Consider the following 21,396-nt stretch of genomic DNA (forward strand, 5'->3'; position numbering starts at 1 on the left):
GGAGACACAGAATCGGAAACAGGCTCCAGGCTCCGAGCCATCAGCCCAGAGCCCGACGCAGGGCTTGAACTCACAGACCATGAGATCGTGACCTGGCTGAAGTCGGACGCTTAACCGACTGCGCCACCCAGGCGCCCCAAAAATCCAGAATTTTAAATCATATCTGGAGAATGATCTCAACTATACATCTGCAAACCAACAGTAACAAAAATTTGTATGTTGAAAGCGTATCAGAAGGAAATACACCAAAATGTTAAACAGTTGATCTTTTCCTTGATTTTCTAGCGTCTCCTGTGTTTTCTATAATGAGTATGTATTTCTTTCATAATGCAGTGTACACGCACATTATTTTCCAGAGGAAAATCAATGTTAGGCGTCTTCAGTGGATGTGCGCATCGTGCGGTTATCCTGAGGTTGGGCACGAGTCCCCTGCTCACGAGAAGGAGCACAGAGCGGGAAAGCCTGGGGTGGTGGCTTTTCCAGCCATCGTGTGACTTTTTCACTGCATCATGATTTGGGTTCAGCTTCAGTTGCTTTTTTATCATTTCCCTAAGGAAAGCCATAATCTTACATTGTTTATCCCATTTCCGGAAGAGCCCATTCAAGCGAGGAGGACAGAGAAGATAAACCCAAAGCTACATGCCAGGCCAGCACTACACACAGCTGGACATTGTACAGCAACCAGAGCCACGGGTGGCTACTTAAATTTATAATTAAATTAAGTAAAAATTGAAGTTCCGTGCTGGGAAACTTGAGTGGCTCAGCCAGTTTAAGCATCCAACTCTTGACATTGGCTGAGGTCATGATCTCACAGTTCGTGTCAAATTTTGTGCTGACTGTGCACAGCCTGCCTGGGATTCTCTCTCCCCCTCTCTCTCCACCCTTCCCCCACTTGCACTCTCTTTCTCTTTCAAAATAAATAAACATTTGAAGTTCAATTCCTCAGTCACAGTAGCCACATTTCAAATGCTCAATAGCCACCTATGTGTAATGACTACTCTCTTGGACAGACCAGAACATTCCCATCATCACAGAAACTTCTGTTGGTAAGCACTAATGGAGAAAATCAACTGGCTTTTCCCATATGCAAAGATGGCTCAACATTAAAAAATTAGAAATGTATATTAATAGATAAAAAGGGAAAATGTAATCATCTTCGTAGATGTAGATAAAACATTCAGGAAATTCAAGATTTGTTCATACAAAAATAACACCAATGAAAAACTGTAGGAAAGTGTAAAGAAAAAAGAACCAGTTCATAATAACAACAAAAACTACAAGGCACCAAGGAATGATTTCAATAACATATGCATGCATACCTTTGTAGAGAAAAATCTCAAATCACTACTAAAGAAAATAAAGACAACCTAAATAAGTCTAGAGATATGCCATGTTCCTAGCTGGGAAGATTCAGGATTATAAAGATGTCAATTTCCCACAAATTAGTCTCTAAGCTCAAAACAATTCTACTAAAATGTCCAGTAACGTGTTTTGTAGAACTTGCCCAGCTGATCCTAACATTATCCAGAACAAGTAAGGACCAAGTACAGCCAAGACTCTCCTAAAGAAAAAGAAAAAAAGGAGAGAAGAGACATGCCCTACTATATATCCACTCATTTCTTTATTCAACAAATGGGAAGCACACACTGTGTACTCTAGCTTGAAGTGATGGGAACACAGCAGTTAACAGAACAGTCAGCAATTCCTGCCCTCATCGAGCTTGGTCACACTCCAAATATCAAGACTCGCTCTAAAGCTATAGTAACCGAGATGCTGTGGTGTTAGCAACAGGCTCAGATGAACAGGTGACACAGGATGGGGCTTGGTAGAGGAATAGCATGTCCACTTGGAGAAAACAATTCCTCACCACACACAACAACAAGCTATAGGTAGATTAAAGACCTAAAGTGAAATATGAAACTTTAAAACTTTTAGAAGAAAATACAAAAGAATATTTTTGTAACCTTGCGATGGGGAAATACTTCTCCTAAGACATGAAAAGCACAAACCACTAAGAAATTGTTGATTACTTGGCTGCATAAAAATTTATAACTTCTGTTCAGAAATCCCTAGAGTTTAAATAAACCACAGACTGGGAGATGATATTTCCAAAGTGTATAACTGAAAACAGAAATTATTACCCAGTATACATAAGAGACTGCTACGAATCGATAGGGAAAAGGTAATACATTAGAAGATGAGCAAAGGGCATTAATAGGCAATTCAAATAGCCAACAAACATCAACAGACAGAAGTTAGGAAAGGGCGCCTGGGTGGCTAGGTCGGTTAAGTGTCCAACTCTCGATTTCGGCTCAGGTCATGATCTCATGGGTTGGTGAGATTGAGCCCCATGTCGGGCTCTGCCCTGATGGCACAGAACCTGCTTGGGATTGATTCTCTCTCTCCCTCTGCCTCTTCCCCTCCTCTCAAAATAAATAGATAACTTAAAAAAAAAAAGAAATTAGGAAAGTGCAAATTGAAGCAACAATGTGGTTAAAATCAGATTGGCAAGGAAAAGAACAAAACTAAAGAAAAGGACAAAAGAAGTATGTTAATAATGTGGCCAAAGAAGATGTCTACACATCGCTGCTTTATTCCTTTTTTAAAGAAGAAAGAATTTATTTTATTTTCTTTTTTTAATATTTATTTTTGAGAGAGAGAGAGAGAGCACGAGTGGGGAAGGAACAAAGAGAGAGGGAGACACAGAATCCGAAGCAGGGTCCAGGCTCTGAGCTTTCAGCACAGAGCCCGACGTGGAGCTCCAACCCACGAACCGTGAGATCATAACCCGAATCCACGAACCATAAGATCATGACCTGAGCCGAAGTCGCCGGTTAACCGGCTGAGCCACTGAGGCGCCCCATACACATCACTGCTTTAAAAGTGGAAATTGTTTCAACCACACAACGTGAAATGAGGCAGAATTTGAGAATTGAAATGTGTATGTCCATGGCCTTTTAAATTCCACTCTTAGGTGGAAAGAGAAAGATTCTCTCGCACATGAGCACAGAGACCTATGGAACAGTCATTGCACAGAAAATGGGTTCGTACCTGTAAATGGGCTCTAGGGTCTCACGGGAGTGATAGAAATGTTTGAAACTTGACTGTGGTCATGGCTGCACAACTTAGTAAATTTGCTGAAAGCCATTGAATTGTATACTTTAATAAAGTGGGTAAACTCTGTGGTATGTAAGTTATACCTAAATAAAGTTGTTTTCAAATTGTCATTTCAGCCTTACCTGCAGTAATAACAAAATTGGAAATAGCCAATGATTTTATAAACGGATTGTTGTAGAGATTCAATGGAATACAACACAGTGGTTCAAATAAATAAATCAGAGCTACTTACAGCGACAGTAATAAACCCCCAAAACGAAAAATAATGGTTGAGGTGGTAAAAGCAACTTGCAAAATGATGTAATAGAAATGGGAATATTTACATAAAATTTGAAAACACACAGAACGATGCTCTACAATGTTTGTGAATACATATATAAAACAAAGCAAAACACTGAAGCAGACATGGCAATTCAGTTCAAGGGTTTCTTGTAATGTCCTCTGTAATTTTCCTGTACATTTGACATAGTTTATTATGAATTTTAAAATGCAACGGTAAAAAATATTTTTATTTGCCCTTCCGGCTGCTCACCATACCGATTGCTTTTACATCCTCCATCACAAAGAGCTGTGACTGCCAGAGTGCAAAGCCCAGGTGGGCTTTACCTGTATTTTGTGTCAACTGTTGACTGGTTACTGGCCTCAGGCTGGGCACCGCTAGACTTTGGGGAACCCCACGGTCATGCAGAAATCGAAAGGCGGATCAAGTTGGAGCGCGGTCAATCGTCCGGAGCCCAGGTCAGTCCATGTCGTGTACAACAGTGACACCTAATGGTCAGGATCGGTACTTGTGTGCGCTCCTGGGTCTGAAAGTCTGGGGAGCCGAGGTGGGGAGGTGGGGGGACACTGAGCTGGGTGGCTTGTCTTCCAGCTGCTCTTACAAGAAAGAGAAGGATTCAGACTGGGGAATTTTATATTTGGCCAACTCCCTTCTCAGTGAGCTGAAGCCGATGAACACTCCCCAGAAGACCTAACCTAGTTCAGAGATTGTGCTTTTCCTCCTCTTCCGGGAGTTAAGGGCACCGAGCTTTGCGTCCTGAAAAAGGTTGCCCCCGGCGCCCTGGCAGTGTCTGAAGTCCTCTAAAAAGAACACCTTAAACCCACATTTGAAGTGAGATTTCAGGCCAAGAACTATTTCTGCAGTCGGGTAAGAAAGACTGCACGGGAGGGGCGCCTGGGTGGCTCAGTCGGTTGGGCGATCTCGCGGTTCCTGAGTTCGAGCCCCGCGCCCGGCTCTGTGCTACCGCTCGGAGCCTGGAGCTCGCTGCGGATTCGGTGTCTGCCCCTCCCCCACTCACACGCTGTCTCTACCAAAAAATGAATAAAAATTTAAAAAAAAAAAAAAGAAAGACTGCATGGGGTCGGAACACCTATTCTTTCCTGTTTCAGAGCAAGTTGGTGAGTGATGCTAGCTGTGTGGGGTCAGTGTCTAAAGCTCACAGTATGTCAGGCCCCACAAGACCTTAGGGTTTATGTTACCAGCTCTCCAGAGGCTTTGAGACTGAGAACAAAACGGACTCAACGATGTCTCTATTTCTGACACGTCCACACAGGACAGTGAGTATACTGAGTACCCACTCCCCAAACAGGCAAGACCAGGGGAGGAGCGGGCCTTTCTTGCCACAGCCATTCATAAATTCGTGAAGTCGGCACAAGAACTAGCCCCTAGTGAAACTGACTGCTTCCTTGCCTTGGCGTTGACATCATCACCAGCCTGAGTCTTCCAAAATTACCAAAAATCAACATTTTCATTTGAAGGTCGTTGACTGAGTAGGGCAGGGAGAGAGCTGGACTCATCGGTGTATTAGGGCTTTTCAAAAAAAAAGAACCAATAGGGGGCGCCTGGGTGGCTCAGTCGGTTAATGGTCTGACTTGCGCTGGATCATGATCTCTTGGTTCGTGAGCTTGAGCCCCACGTGGGGCTCCGTGCTGACAGCTCAGAGCCTGGAACCTGCTTTAGATTCTGTGTCTCCCTCTCTCACTGCCCCCCTCCCCTTGCTCGCATTCTCTCTCCCTCTCTCTCTCTTTCAAAAATAAACATTAAAACAATTAAAATAATAAATGATAATAAACATTAAATATTAAAAAAAAAAAAAGAACCAATAGGAGAGAGAGAGATTATACAGAATTTGCTTGCATGATAATGGAGACCAGCAGCCCCAAGATCTGCAGCTGAGTTGACAAGCCCAGGAGCACCGATGGTTTAATTCCAGTCTGAGTCCAAAAGCCTAAAATGAAGCGCCGAAGTATAGTCCAAAGACTGGCAGGCTTGAAACCCAGGAAGACCTGATGCCTTCAGAGGCTGTCAGGCAGGAAGAACTCTCTGTAAGTCAGGGGATGGTCAGCCCTTTTGGACTATTCAGGCCCCTCACCTGATTAAATGAAGCCCACCCGCATTCGAGACAGCGATTCCCTTTACTCAGTCTACCAATTCTCATCCAGAAACACCCTCCCAGGCACACTCAGAAAAATATTTGATCAAATATCTGGGTACCCTGTCGCCCAGTCAAGTTGACATATGAAATTAAACATCACAATCAGTGACAGTTTCCCCCCTCAAGGGTGAGCATGGGAGCTGAAGGAAGCAAGTGCCCGCTGGGCCCCACGGGTGGCTCTGTGACGGAGACCCCTCCCCAAAGGCCAGGAGTGGCCACGCTGCCCTGGCCAAGGGCCTGATTCTCAAGTCTGGCTTCTTGATGTTTTCTGTTTCTGGAAAGTGGGTTGCCAGGCTTACAGTAAGACCCTCTTCTCTCCCTTCTCCAGGACTGCTTTCAGTCACTGTGGCTATCGGAGCAGAGGGAGAGTGAAAGCCGTTCTTGCGGCCTTTCCAGGAGTCTTTCCGCTTGGCCCTTTGCTTTCAGGGGTCTGTGAGGAATCTGGGTGACCAGCTGTCCGGTTTGTCCGGACGAAACACAGGGTTTCCTGGGCGTGTGGGGTTTTCGATGCTAAAACCGGGCCAGTCTCGGGCAACCTGGATAAGAGTCACCCCAGGAGCCCCGCCCCATCTGAGGGGCTTTGAGAGGCTCCAGTTTCTTTTCCTGCCTCGATGTCGATACCAAGCCAGCCCTGGACCCACAGAAGTGTCCAGCGGTCTCGTGGCTGACTGTCTCTGAGGCCGAGGGCAGCTGCAACTTTGGATCCCAGATGTTTTCTCGGTGGTGCAATACTGACGGATGTTTGGCAGCTGCCTTGGGTCACTGCTTTTGAGCCCTCGATGTGGTAGGAACACCGTTGTGGGTCACAGCTGTCTCCGGTTCCTAGACGGCTGGCCACTGCTTGCTTAGCTCGAAAAGCCAGGCGGCAGTCGGGTCCCTTCCACTGCCACACGCCGGCTCCCTACTCACCCCGCTCACAGTACAGCTTCAGCAAGAGCCCCGAGATGTCAGAACTGGAAAGGGCCGTGGACTTCTCGTTGCCAAGTATTTCCAAAGCGGTCCTGGCCCCGCCGAGAGGTGCAGGGAGAGCCAGGCCTCACAAAGACGCGCTTTGTTTTCTTTCTTTTTCGTTTCGCTTTTGTAATGGCTTTATTGAGGTATGATTCACATACCATACAATTCACTCCTTTCAAGTGAACAATTCGATGCTTTTTTGTACAGACTTGTGCAACCAACGCCACAATCAAATTTAGAACATTTCCACCACCCCGCAACGAAACCCATGCCTTTAGTTCTCATCCCCTTCTCCCAGCAAGCCCCCGGCCCCAGGAGACCGCTCATCTTTCTGTCTCTGTAGAAATGGCTTCTGTTACCTATTGATTTCAATGTCTCCTGGGGAAACTGTAGCTAACGTATCGCCCCAGGACTTCACGGATACTGACACTGTTTGGAAAATGCTAGGTAAAAACAAGTAGGTATCAAATCAGTGGTGGTCTGCCTCAGGGCCAGAACTGGAAGGTGGTGCTTTCTCGTGCCTTCTCTTTTTTTCTGTTGCCGCTTTCTCCCCTCTCCGCTTCCCATGCCCACCCCCCACCGCCATCTCCCGTTTTCCAGTTGTTCCGGAAGCACCTACTCAAGGCTTTCCTCTCCTTGTCTCCCCCCGCCGACCTCCTCTGGGGCTTTGGTGGCTGGGACTCAAACAGGAGGGGCTGCCACGGTCTGGGATTTCTCCTCCGGGGTGTCCATGAAGGGGACGGAAGAAGACCAGAGCCTGGATGGGGCCCAGCGCCAGCCCACCTCTGAAGCAGGCAGAGGACCCTCCTTGAGTGAGGGTGGAACAGCCAAGACAGGCCACTGCCCTCCACAGGGGGGCCCAGCAGCCCTGTGGTCTCTCCACAGACCGCCCCCCACCCCAGCTGCCCCTCAGGCTGAGGTGGGCACATTGGAACAGCACATTCCAGGGGGCACAGACAGGGCACGGTCGCCTCCTGCTGGGCTTGGTACAAGACAAAGGTGACAAGGAGAAGCTGGGACCAGCCCATGGTGAGAGCCAGTCCACCTCGAACCCTCCAGAGTCAGTTCTTCTGGGAACACATTTTCTTTACAGGTTTCTTTTGCTTTTAAAGAGCTTTACTGGGTCACCTGGGTGGCTCAGCCAGTTGGGCGTCTGACTCTTGATTTTGGCTCGGGTCATGGTCTCATGGTTTGTGGGTTCGAGCCCCCTGTCGGGCTCTGTGCTGGCACTGCAGAGCCTGCTTGGGGTTCTCTCTCTCTGCCCCCCACCTCTCTCCCTCAAAATAAACAAACTTTAAAAAAATAAAGAGACATCCTATAAATACACTTCATACATATATATGTTTTTAATGTTTATTTATTTTTGAGAGAGAGACAGAGTGTGAGCAGGGAAAGGAAGGGCAGAGAGAGAGGGAGACACAGAATTCGAAGCAGGCTCCAGGCTCTGAGCTGTCAGCACAGAACCTGAACCAGAGCTCGAACCCACGAACTATGAGATCATGACCTGAGCCGAAGGCGGACACTTAACCGACTGAGCCCCCCAGGCGCTCCTGTTTTGTCTTGTTGGTTTTTTTAACTTTTATTTTCTTTTCTTAAGTTTATTTATTTATTTTGAGAGATAGAGTAAGTGGGGGAAGGACAGTGGGGCTCTCCCCACTGTCAGCACAGAGCCCGACACAGGGCTGGAACTCACGAACCGTGAGATCATGACCTGAGCCAAAATCAAGAGTTGGACGCTTAACCGACTGAGCCACCCAGGCACCCCTCTCTGGGGACCTCTTGAAAGGGGTTAAAAGCCAGAGACTATGAATGAGTAACATGGTCCAGGGCATCTGAAGGTTAACTGTCCGTCTGTACACGATCTGAGGCTGAGTCCCCCAGGGTGTGAACCCTGAGGGCAGGGGCCGCGAGGTCAAGTCCTGGGGTGGAAGAAATAGGAAAACCTTCTTGGCACTGTAGCTCCTAAATCACCCCGGGTAAACAAGCAAAGGAAAATCTCCCCAGGGCCCCAGGCAGTGCTTTGCCAGTGAATCAAAGGTCAGCAAAGCCATAAATCAACTTGCATTTGCACCAAACAGATCATGAAGAGTTATTTTGAACTTGCCTTGGCCAAAAAAATTCCCTGGAGCAGAACCAACTCAAAGAACACAAACGGAGAATGGGGAAACGTCCATCTTCCTCCTTTCCCAAGCAACGAGGCCGTGAGGCCCCAGGGCCAAATTCTCCACAGCGACTGCCACCTCCTTGCCTGCGATCTCACAAGCCCGAATGTACGTGTTTGGGACCCAGGGTGCCACGCGTGGTGGGCCTTCCACAGAGCAGCCACAGGAGCTGGCAGACATAGAGCTTTGGCGGGGGGGGGGGGGGGGGGGGTGCCTCCCAGGATCCTTCATCCCTCCCAGGAGCCAGGGCCTGCACAGGATTTTCTGGCCATGGAACCAGCACAATGCTCACGGGCACCATCACGTCACTGACAACAGCCCATGCGCTCCAGGCTCTGGCGGGTGAGGATTCGCTTTCAACGAAATATGCATGCATACATGGAAAGAGGTCTGGAAAGATCTAAACTTCGGTGTTTTCACATGTCAATTCAAGGGGCCTGAATTTTCCGCATCTCTTATGATGAATGTATACTTTACCACTTTTTAAAAGGCCGGGTTGCGGGGCGCCTGGGTGGCTCAGTCGGTGAAGCCTCCGACTTCAGCTCAGGTCACGATCTCACGGTCCGTGAGTTCGAGCCCCGCGTCAGGCTCTGGGCTGATGGCTCAGAGCCTGGAGCCTGCTTCCAGTTCTGTGTCTCCCTCTCTCTCTGCCCCTCCCCCGTTCATGCTCTGTCTCTGTCTGTCTCAAAAATAAATAAACGTTAAAAAAAAAAAAAATTTTTAAAGGCCGGGTTGTTTAGCAAGAAATTTTTTTCTTGCTATGAAAGCGATCAACTGGCGAAGATTTAGAAAATAAAGACCAAAAGGAGGAGAGGTTGCCTGTCCTCATAATCTCACCATCTGGACCTGTGGACCTTTTCGAGAATTTCTTTTCTAGAAGTACAACATGCATTTACTAAATGTTTCTTTTATTTTGAGAGAGAGTGAGAGAGAGCATGTGAGCAGGGGAGGGGCAGAGAGAGAGGGAGTGAGAGAGAATCCCAGGCACTGTCATCACAGAGCCCCACGTGGGGCTCGATCCCACAAACAGTGAGATCATGACCTGAGCCAAAATCAAGACTCACACATTTAACTGACTGAGTCACCCAGGCGCCCCATATAATATGCGTTTTTAATAAAAGAGAAATATGGCACATTCTTTTTTTATAATCTGCTTTTATACTTCATAATCTATGCTCAACATTTTTCTATGTCATTAACATCCTCCAGCAATATCATTTTCGTGGCTTATACGATTCCATTAAATGAATGTACCATGTTTTATTTAACTCATTTCTTCCTTCAAGGCTTTCAATCAATAAATAATTCACTGTTGGCCACCACAGGCAAACTATCATGGTGCCATTCTGCCTACCCTAAGCAGACGCACAGGAGGATCGCGTTCTCCTGCCCCGTGCAGACAGGTGTTGCCATCTACTTGGAAGCTTTAAGAATCGGTGCACGTTTGAGAACGTTCTCTTCTTCCGCCCACTTGGAAGCTGGAGACAAATCCTCCCTCAGCCTGGGTCTCTGCGTGCACAGCCCCGGCTAACCTACGGCAGACCTGGAGCACAATATACCACAACCCTGTGGTCCTAGCCATTGGGATCTGGGACTGTTTGGGTTCAGTGACATAACCTCGCTTGTCCCGACTGGCCTCAGAGCTGATGGAAAGACAAGGCTAAAGACAAGAGCCCCAACCCTCTCAAATGTGCATGGTCTACACGCCCAAATACAAGGAAAGAGTTCAATGATGAACAGCAAATAACTACTCAGAGCAAAATCTTTCCAAGGGTGCCCTGGGGCAGTGGGAAATGTCCAGCCCCGGAAAGGACAGCGGTGAAGAATCCGAGAAGAGGACCGGGTCACAAGGGCTGGAATGGCCCCGGTAGACTTCATGGAGGAAGGGGAGAGAGAAGGGCTTTGAGGGCCGGAGAGCTTTGAGGGCAGCAGTGGTAGCAGGAGACCAAAGAGGACAGAGCAGAGGAGTTACATACAATCAAGTGAAACATGGCCCCCAAAAGACCACTGAGAAGGTGGTTCTGTAGGAAGAAGGGGCTTTGAGAAAACGAGGGCTAGAGACAGTCTCAGAGAAAGGAAAAGGGGGCCGGACTGGGAAAAAAAATCACCGGCGCAAAGAGGGAGACCTCATTTCCATCCTGTGCTTCCCATCCTTCCTTTGGGGGGAAGAAGCCTCCATCCACTACCCCAACAAGAACGGCATCGGTAAGGCTTGGTGTGGCTTGTTTTAGTCAACACAGATGCCATTTTCAAGAGTAAGTTGGACTTCAGGCAAAGTCGCAACTATTGTGGTTTACTAACCCTATTTGAGTGATTACTCAGACCTTGTCAGCCACCCAGTCAGTGTCACTCAGTGTCACTCAGCGTCAGCCAGCCAGCCAGTCGATATATATACGGCATTCGACTGGCTTTTGAGCCCTGTGGCCCACTTGCCTTTCTGTTTATTTACCACACCTTTCCTGTTCCTGGGCATTGGGGTTAAGTATGTCATTCCTCCATAAGGACAGAGAGGTGACATTGTTCCCCCAGGAACTCGGAGCTAAGTAATTACCAAGCTGGGCCAGGGCCCGCCCCCACCCCCCCTTTTCAGCGAAGCTGCCAGCGGCTGGGCTGGGCGCTCCGATCCTGAGAGCTTCCTGAGTTCTAGAGGGCATCGGTTCAGAAGTGAGTCAAAGGGAACAAGGTCACCTTTTGACTCAGAAGAGCCACCTCCTCCTCTGCGGGGCATTTTGGCAGTCTCCCACCTAAGTGCTCATCTGGCTGCAAGCCGGGAGTGGCGAGATGCGCACGACAATCGCTCAGGCCCTGTAGCAGCAGGCCCTCCAACTTGCTCCCGCAGAGAGCTGTGCTGACTGTGGATGGAAGGTTTTTCCCGATTAAGCGAGAAAGAGAAGACACACAGCGGCTCCCTTCTCCGGTGCCACCGAAGCCGGTGGTGGAGGACGGTGCGGCCAACCTAAACCCTGGCCCAGAGTCCAGATTTGAGCGCTGTTGTTTTGCCTGGCATTCATTCTGTCTGCCTGGACACCGTGCCCGCTTCTCAGATCTGAGGGAAGAGGCCGGCATCCCCTTAAACCTCCCGCCCCCCCCCCAACCGTGTGGGGTCTGGCGGGAGCTGACAATCACAGTTCGTGCCCTCATCTGAGCCAGACGGGGCCGTGAGACCCAGCTGCGTCTAGGGCAACACCTCACAGTGACTGGTTCAGTGCTGGGCACATGACCCAAGTCAGGTCACTCAATTCTTCCCAGGATTTTTCTGAGGCTGAAAGTCCTTCAGCTGGAAGGACACGTGCCTGGGTCTGCCAACACAGTGGCCCTCGCTGTGCAGAGAAAACCTCAGAAGGAGAATAATCCACATGCAGAAGAAAACCAAAGAGAGAATTCTGACAGACAGGGTTCAAGCCCGTCATTGCAGCCGACCCCGAAGCTGCCTCCGCCCCTGGCCTCCTGACCTTTGGTTTGTAAGCCATGCCCGCACCCAAAGAGCCTTGCCCAATACAAACCAGTATACTCGCTGCCCAGCTGGGCCCACCCCCACTGCCTTCTCGTACTCATACGGACAGAGCTGGTCCGGCGTCTGGTTTCCCAGGACCCTTAACTTCTCCTCTTCTGCCCCTTGTTGTCAGAGGTGGGCAGAGAAAGCCAAGGAAGGTCCGCTCAGTCAGTCCTCAGGGGGTGCAGTAGACAGTCCCTGAGGGGGAGACCCGGGGGGACCAGGACCCTCCCTGGACACATGTGGCCTTTCCCAGCTATGAAGTGTGCACATCATATCTTGGGCTCCGACACTCTGGGCATGCAAAATGTTCCCTTGCACACTTGGTAATTCCACACCGGGCAGCTTCGTGGGCAGTAGGCAGGCACACGGGGCACCCCCACTTAGAAGGACCCCATGCTTGGTTGAATGCTGTGCTGTCTTGACATTCTTGACCACGTTTGAACAGGTACCTGCATTTTTTTAAATTTGTTTCTTAACGTGTATTTATTTTTGAGAGAGAGAGAGACACAGAGTGCGAGCAAGGGAGGGGCAGAGAGAGAGGCAGACACAGAATCCGCGGCAGGCTCCAGGCTCCGAGCTGTCAGCACAGAGCCCGACGTGGGGCTCGAACTCACGAACCGTGAGATCACGACCTGAGCCCCAGACACTTAGCTGGAGCCACCCGGGCGCCCCTGGGGGGCCCTGCATTTTAAATCCATACAGGGCCCCACAAGTAGCTGGGCCTGGCTCTGTGCATTCCCTCGCGGTGGGATTTGTGATTCCAAGTAGTTGTTCCATCTCCCAGAGCCCCCTCCCCCATCACCCATTCCTTAATGCCTCTTCCCCTCCCCCCCACCACGCTCTTCTCCCCACAGGGACTGTTCTCCTAGAGAACGGAAGCTGTACTCTTGCCAGTGGGCAGTTGGCTCATTGTCCCCTACGTGAATTCTGTGTAAACTCCGGAGGGCTGGGATTCATTTTACCTGGAGCAAGGCTGACGTGAGTGGCTTCTCCTGTCTCTACCCCCTTAACCCCTGATATTCTGCAGTTTCTGCCGCAAACCGCCGCCCAGAGGCCTCTGGGAAAGCAGCCCCAGCAAAAGCACGGTATAGCAGCAGGCTCCTCAGATCTGAGCAATCAAGGATTCTGCTGCAGGTTTACACAGGAAGAACGGCTTTTATGAGACTGCTTTGTGGTTCTGTAACGAGGACTTTAAAAGTCTAGCAAACAGATAAGCAACCTGTGTCCTTGGTAACCGCCGGCTGAACATCCAGCAAAGGCATGTTCTCACCTTGGGCCTCCCCTGGAAAAGGCGGATCCCAGCCTCCTCACCCCCAAGGGAGGAATAACACTAAATAAGGCAGCCACAACATCAGTTTTCACACCCACAATATTTGACGTGAAAACTTGGCCTAAGGGGAGAAGCCGCCATGGGAGAAAATGATATACAATTTGGTAACAGAGAGGCCAGGTGTGGATAAAAGTGATTTATTTTTGGATCACGGTGACAGTTATGCAACTAGGAACATTTCAGTCACCCATCCATCCATGTTTTGTGTCAAAACGACGTACCAAGACTTTGGAAAAAATTCCAAAGGGGATTACACTGAAAAGCGCTGTCTCTTCACCTGTTTTTGTGCTTGTCTTCATCACAGTGAACCAAATAAAATAGCTTTACAGCTTACTAAAACTCAAACTTGTCCTCAAAGGAAGCAGTTTAAACATCTCCAACTGTAAGTCAGCAAGGAGACGGCTCTACGTCAGGAGACAGACCCAAGAGACAAACACATAAAGTTGTCTTGTCAAAAGAAAGGAAAAAATAAAACAAAACACCACGAGGGAAATCCACTTTATCCAGGAAGGGTGGGGCCTCTTCAGGACTAAGTTCCCAAAATACTAAGATATAACTGTGGGTGCAGTTGTCCTCTGGCAAAAAGAGGTGAAGAACAGATCAGGCTGGAGCCACTCTAAGAATCTGGTTTAAAAAGACGAAAAGGGGGCGCCTGGGTGGCTCAGTCGGTTAAGCATCTAACTCTCGATCTCAGCTCAGGTCTTGATCTCAGGGTTGTGAATTCAAGCCCCAAGTTGGGCTCTGCATGGGGCATGAAGCCTACTTAAAAAAAAAAAAAAAGGTCAAAGGGGTCACAGGGAGACACAGCGTCACTGTACCTCCACTGGCGGCATTTACCATGAACTAGAGGGCTAGAAGCAGACTCTCCCAGGGGTGCACCCTGCTCTGTGTCCACAACGCATGCAGCTGAACGATGCTCTGAGAAGAGTTTCCCTTTGCATTCGCCAGTCTGCAGGAAGCTTTTGGGGGATGGGAGCTGATTTTCCACTGGGAGGTGCCTCACATTCTCCCTGATGGCCAAGCCACCAAGGGTCCTCACGAACAAATGAGCTAAGACCTGCACATCTGGACTTGTAACCCAGGGTGAACGGGTGGATGCCCACTAGAGATGCCAGGGCCCCTGAGGACGCAGGGTTCACACCCCGCAAGCAGTCTCGTGTCCTGTCCACTGCAAGCAGGTGGGTCCCTCCTCCCCAAAACTCAAAGCAGTAGCTGGCTGGAAGAAACAGCACTGGTGGAAGGCGGCGATAAACCCCCATGACTGAGGCCCATCCCAGCTCTTCACTGACCCACCTGGAGGTTTCTGAGCACAAGTCCTGACTCACGGGGCCTTGACTCAGGAGTGAGGTGTGACTTAGAAGGCTCAATCAGTTGAGGATCTGTGCTCTGCCCTCAAGACCATGTGCCCCTGCCCCACCTCCAACCACACAGAGTGACAAGCGGACCCACCCATCAAGGCTAGAATTCTAGGTTCCTCTCATGAGGTCAGAAACAGCTGATATGAAACCTATCAGATGCCAAGACCTCCACCAGTCAACTGACTACGTATTTCAGATGTCACGTGATGCAATAAAAGCCAAAGCCATTTACCAGGATTTTTCAAACTTTTGCCCATGACCCACGTTAAGTTTGCACGGCTACCAAGGGCACACAGGTGCACACACGTGTAGCTAACATACAAGAGTTTCATACTTAGCTTGGTCATGTGGCCTGTGCTCTGAGATTTCCGACACCACTCCTTCTGGTGTGACCCACTAAATTGACGTTGTGACCCACTCGTGGATCCCAAATGCAGGTTGACAAAACAGCCATGCAGTGTTCTGGACAAACCCCTGGAGCTGTCATGGGACCTTCTAGTCTTCCAGACATAGGAGGCCACTCCCTCCATGGATGTGGCCAGCCTTATTCTGCAGGACACGGACCTCCAGCAGCAAGCCCTGCAGTGTCAGTGAGGGTCATCAAGTGCCACCATGGGTGCTGCTGAGGGTGAGGAAGCCGGCTTCCCTGACCTTCTTGAAAGAAAAGAGGGCTGCAGGGTGGCTCGCCCCAGGGGCAGGCCGACCACCCGCCCTGACCAAGCGGCAAGGCAAGATTGGGACTTCCGGTGGCTTGGACGACTTCCTTAGGATTTCCCCACGGGAGCCCCAGACGTCTGGAATCTCTGGATGAGAAGGATGAGCCGGGTGACGTCGGAGAGCGCCGGGAACAGGGCCATGACGCTGTCCACCTGGTGGGGCGGGAAGATGCTGCAAAGCGCGATGCGCGCCCGGGCACGCGCGTCCACCTCGCCGGGAGCGGAGGGAGGCGGGGACCCCGAAGGTCCCCCGAAGGCGCCGTCGCCCCAGCTGCGTTCCGCCCAGGCCGAGCGGCCCGGGAACCGGCCGGTCCCTTGTTGCAGGGCCCGCGGCTCGGCGGGCCTCCTGCGCTGGGGGAGATCACTGTGCGGGGCCCCGGGGCCGTGGCCCCCCCTCGGCCCGACCTGGGGGCTCAGCAGGCCGGGCAGGGCTCCCGGGGACGCCGAGGCCCCCGGCGCCCCCCAGTCTGGACGGCGCGGCCGGGGCGCGAGGCCGGCGTCCCGAGGGGGCGCCCCGAGGGGCCCAGGGTCGTCGCTGAAGGCGAGGCGCGAGAAGCCGCCTTCGAGCGCGGCCACGTCGGCCGCCCGCCGCGCGGGGTGCAGGCTGCGCACGCCGGGCTCCGGGGGCCCCGGCCAGGCCGCGGCGGGAGCGCCCCCGGGGCCGCCCTGCTCCTCCCGGGCCGCCCGCGCGCTCCTCCGCCGCTCCGCATCGGCGCCCGCGCCCCGCCAGGCCCGCGTTTGCGCGCGAAGCTCGTCGGCCACCGCCAGCTGCGCCAAGTGCGGCCTCTCGGGGTGGTAGAACTTGCACTTGACGCCGTAGGTGCATTTCTTGCCTGGGAGGGAAGGGGCAAGGGGGAGAGGGCGGGTGAGACCTCGGGTAGGAGAGGCTGTGTGGGGGTGGTGGTCGGCGCCCGGCCCTTCTCCTTGGAGACTCCTCGGGCCCCCTTCAGGAGTCTCACGATTGGGGCTGGACGAGGAGGGGAGGAGGGGAGGAGGGGAGAAAGTGTCCTGGGGCCGGATTAGATGGGTGAGGGTGCAGTACCCACGCCCTTGGTGTAGGGCGCTGGACCCAGTAATCTCAGTGCCAGGCCGGGAGATTGTCCGTATGGGAACTCCTTTCGACCAGGGACTGAAAGCAAACCTCTAGATCCAATGACCTTCGGCCTCCACTTCCCCAGGGAACCCTGTGGATGGGGCCACCCTTGTGGAGAGGGTGCGGAGCGGGTGCGCCCCGCACAGGATTGCACGTCCAGTCTGCCTCAGTTTCCACCGTGGGCCTCATCGCCTGTGCTGATCATTGCCCTCCCCAACAGGCTGTTCTAACAGAAGTGATCAAGCAGTTTATCGCCCAGACCTGGACACTTCTGAGAGGGCATGGGAGCAAGGTGAACCAACGTGAATGTGTGTGTGGTCACCTTAACTCGAACAAGAAATGACTTTGAATGTGACTTTGAACTTCTCTGGACACGAAAAACAAGCCCTGGTGGCATTAAACGAACAAATGAACTTGCCATAGCAAGTTAGCGAAAGAGCTGGCTAGGAGTTCTCTGGGATAAAAAGCCTTAATTCTTAATGGATAGCATTGACGAAGGCCATGAAGGTCCAGGGGTGGAGGGCTGGTGGAGGCTGGAGGGAGGGGTGGAGGGATGCAGAGAGACGTGGCAGAGTGCAAGGGGGAGGGACTGAGAAGGAGGAGCTTGGGGGTACACACGGATACAGCTTTGCCCTGTGTGGGACCCCTGCATCCGGCCCTCACAGACACTCCCATGCAACAGTCACCCAGGATGTCAGTTCATCCTTATAACAGCCTTGTCAGCAAGTGCCATCCAGAGAGGTTAAACGATCTCTCCGATGTCACGCAGCCAGTTAGGAGCAGAACCCAGGCAAGAACCCAGGCTGCTGACGAGCAGGCCAGCACTTCTGACTGCGCCCTGTCCCGCCCTCACACGACACCTGAACCGGGATCGCGAGGCATGGGGGTGCCACCCACCGTACGGACAGTGCTGCCAGGATGGCTCTGGGGGCTTGGGCTTCCTGCTCAGGAAGTTGCTCAGGGTGGGTCCCCGGCGGCCCAAGGGGTCATCGGGAGGCATGAACCTGTAAAACAAGCACAGGGGGGCAACTGCTAGACCCACAGAAACTCACCACCAGCACCTGCATGGGGAGCAGGCCCCAGCCAGCCGGGTGACAGAATGGGCGCAAGCAGGCACGGCTGGCCTCGGGCGGGGCTCACCATCCAGGGCTCTCCCCAACCGCCCCCCCCGCCCCCCGCCCGGGGCCGTGTAGCATTTGAAAGCAGCACAGCCCTCCCTTCTCACTGAACCCATGAGCGGAGAGCACGGCTCTCGGGAGAGCAGCCTCGGGCCTCTCCCGAGAGTGTCCAGCAAGGGCCGCAATCACCCGGCAACGCCTTTCAAACTGCAGGCTCCTGGCTTTGCACCAGACCTGCTTCATCAGACTCTCAGGTGGTTCAGGAATCTGCGTTTTAACAACTTCCCGGGTGATTTTTATGCACTGAAATTGAAGTGTAATCCCTCTAGGGTTCCCCTGGGCCCCGGGTCCGAAAGTGACCCTGTGCTGCTTTCTCACTGTCCAGACCTCCCCGGGGCTGCAAAACAGCCCTCGTCCTGCGGGCTCCCTTACTCGGATCTCCTGTGTTGCCCCACAGCTCTGGACATATACAGGTGGGGGATAAATATTAATACGGTTTGAAATGCCAGCCAGTGAGCCGGTGAAGAAGCAGGTGTAGCCGGCACACAGAGCCTCAGTGCAGGTCCTTTTGGAACCCCGGGGAGCTCTGGGTTTGGTCTCAGCTTCCGGGGCTGCCTGACCCCGGCCCCGTTCTCTGATACCCTCCTGCCCCCCGTCTGCCCCTTCCCATCTCCCTGGAATTAAGCCTCACAAGGAAGGGAATGCATCCTCAGTGTGCCCACAGCTCAGAGGGGAACACAACCCTTGGGAGGAAAACGCCCTTCATTTAGGGCCATCCATTTTTTTATGTGAATACTTTCGTTCCCAGGAGGCATTTCCAGGTCATACAAAGGTTCCGCTAGAGGGGTTGTGGTTCCTAAGTGGGGGTTGGTGTCCCTCTGAGAGTCAAGGGTCATACTGAGTCCCACCATGCAGACCACATACCCTAGGCCAGCCCAGAACTGGGCAATCGCTGGTGCCAGGCAGCCTCCGTGGCTCAGATCCCAGCTACACAGCCGGCTTCTCAGAATTGGGCCCTGACCAAGAATCTGGGGAGCCGCCCACTGCGGTTATTAGAGGTTCCCAAAGGCTTTACCTCCTGCTCTCTGCTAGGCCTTGGCCGCGGCGAGCTGGGCCAAGAGGGCCCTATGGACGTGCCCAGGGCACTGGGGCAGGCGTCCCCACCCACAGGCAGGCAGGGAGGCTCTGCCTTCTGGCAGCTGGGGGAACTTCTGGCAGGCCCTTAGGAGAGGCCGGTGCGTCAAAAGGACTTGGCCTTGGCCCCAGGCTGTGGCCAGGCCAAAGGCAGCCATGATCCATCAGACTTCAGTGAGGATTTGCTGGAACCGACAGTCGCCAGACTTTCCAGATTTCTCCAGGCCTGAGCTGGATAGAGGGAGCTGCTGGCCTTGAGTGTATGGAAATGGCCATGGGGGCTCCTGGGGCCGGGGAGCAGGTAGCTGGCTGCTTGCAAGCCTCTGCTCTGGGGCTTGGGAGGGTAGTAGTAGGGGCACAGTGCCCTCTAGAGGCACCATGTCCTGGCCTGGCCTGAAAGTAAGTGCTATTCTTAGGTACAGTTAGGTACTCTTTGGGGTACAGTTCTCCCTAGTCCTCAAAACCATCTCAAACATATGATTAATCCAGGTAGGTTAATTCAAGGTGAGGGACATTTAGTTCAGTGACAGGGATTTCCCCCATGACACACAGCCCGTAAATGACGGAGCCTCCACTGGAAACCTCATCTGCTGCCTCCAAAGCTCTAGCTCTTTCCAGAACACCACACTGCCTCCTGGGCTTCAAGGTCAGGAACGGGCCTGCCGCGCGCAAGTGGCCTGACCCAGCCGACCTGTCACCTCTCTCCCTTCCCCAGGACCGCAGCCATTCGCTTTACTGATTCACTCACTCACTCACTTGCCACCTACAACTAGTTCTTGAGTGCCTGTGATGGGCCATGGCAGACAAGGCACATACAGCCCCTGTCTTCACAGAGTTGGGAGTTTCTCTTAAACCATGTTTCTAAAGGCCAGTCCAAGAGCCCAGAATGAGGGTCAAGCTGTCACTGCCTGGAACAGAAAGCGAAGTGAGAGTGATATCCCAGCGTCCTGTACCTTCTGCACCCTGCCTCCCCACCCCACCCCCGCTAGTCTCAGACCCATGGCCACCTTGCCAGACCCCTAGCCTTTGCCCTCAGCGTGCCTGACGACATCCGCACTGCTCCCTCCCCACCTTAGCTCTGTCCAGGGGCCCTTGCCCAGCACCTGCTAACAGGTTTGTGCCTTGTGTCCATGACATTGCCCTCCCCCAGATAGAGCTGGTTGGTTCAGGGTGGACCTGACCCAGGGGAACCAACCTAGGGGACAGAAGGACCAACTCGACGCTCTTGAAAATTGCAACCAACAACAGGTATTGCGATGGACTCAGTTCCAAGTTCTTCTCAACCCCCCCAAAAAAGATGACTCCCGTATGTAATTCAAAACTTTAAAAAAAGGACGTGAACATAAAACAAGTGAAGGGAAGTGCAACAAAGTTCCGATTTTCCCCAGGATGGCTGTTTCAGTGCTCTTACCTGTAGTAAATGCTTTAAAAGTAAAAGCAACAAGGGGCACCTGGGTGGCTCTTGATTCCAGCTCAGGTCACGATCTCACGGTTCGTGAGTTCAAGCCTCTCATCGGGCTCTGTGCTGACAGTGTGGAGCCTGCTTGGGATTCTCTGTATCTCTCTGTCTCTCTCTCTCTCTCTCTCTCTCTTTCTGCCCTTCCCCCCATGTGCACCCTCTCAAAAATAAGCAAACATTTAAAATAATAAATAAATAAATAAATAAAAGCAACAAGTTGATGGTGCCCCAAGCTCGAGCTTGGCCCACCTGTGGGGCAATTCTTTGCCAGGTCAACCACATGTGGGCATGGGAACAGAAAGGTCATGGACAATTGGGACAAAACAGCCCTGCTGAGGAATCGTGATCGCGATGGAGAGGAGACCCAGAGGGACTGAGAGAGCCTCTACGGACCCCGGGGGAGAGAGCAGGTGACTTCCAGTGGGCTCTGTCTCCAGGACCGGGTGTCCTTTGCTTTGGTATGGTGTGCCCATGACGGCAAGCCCCGCTGGGCTTAGGCTATTTGGACTGGCTTTCCGCCAGTCACCCCAGCCCCCCGCCATGCCAGGACCCCCTGTGCCACCACGTACCGATCGTTGACAAAGGAGAACATGAGCAGCCTCTGCTCGATGAACCACTTCCACTCGGGGTTCTCGCTCTGGAGGTCGCGGTAGTTGTCGTTGGAGACGATGACACCATCCTGCTCGTAGGCCACCTTCACAATGTAGCGGTCGTCGTAGCAGACCACCCGCTTGCCGTTCACCTTGCGGGACGGGGTATACACGAGCACCGCCTGCCTCTCCAGCTCCTCCAGCACGTGCTGCTCTGGGGGCCACAGGGCGGGCGGGAGACAGGATGTGGCGGCTTTCTGGGTGGGACCCCCACCCCCAAAACCATTCTCAGATCGCCCAGCATGTGGGGCAGCTCAGGGATCCTCTCTGAGCCAACTCCTCCTCCCCTACCCCATGGCCCAGCCTGGCACATGAGCAGGGAGGTCAAGAGAAATTTGCCAGCAGCTTGGGGTCAACAGGGCTCTTGGCTTCGG

General features: G+C 52.4%; 1 protein-coding gene and 1 long non-coding RNA gene across 2 annotated transcripts in view; both read right to left on the reverse strand.

Moving 5' to 3' along the window:
• Window positions 1-3,143: 3,143 nt before the first annotated feature.
• Window positions 3,144-6,857, reverse strand: LOC147581287 (uncharacterized). The gene is made up of 2 exons (XR_015251640.1): window positions 6,524-6,857; window positions 3,144-6,374 (listed from the first exon to the last, which is right to left on the reverse strand). It is a non-coding gene; the product is annotated as an uncharacterized LOC147581287 (long non-coding RNA).
• A 6,758-nt stretch (window positions 6,858-13,615) lies between these two features.
• The window catches only part of ZC3H12D (zinc finger CCCH-type containing 12D), a 33,452-nt gene continuing 25,671 nt past the window's right edge, over window positions 13,616-21,396 (reverse strand). The window contains exons 4-6 of the mRNA XM_086708104.1: window positions 20,942-21,176; window positions 17,559-17,665; window positions 13,616-16,401 (exon numbers count right to left, since the gene is read on the reverse strand). Coding sequence (XP_086564230.1) covers window positions 15,617-16,401; window positions 17,559-17,665; window positions 20,942-21,176 — 1,127 coding nt within the window. The 3' untranslated portion in view covers window positions 13,616-15,616. The remainder of the gene's footprint in view (window positions 16,402-17,558; window positions 17,666-20,941; window positions 21,177-21,396) is intronic.

This window comes from Puma concolor, chromosome B2 (genome assembly GCF_028749965.1).
Source record: "Puma concolor isolate L17-30 chromosome B2, mPumCon1.1.hap2, whole genome shotgun sequence".
Classification (NCBI taxonomy): domain Eukaryota; kingdom Metazoa; phylum Chordata; class Mammalia; order Carnivora; family Felidae; genus Puma; species Puma concolor.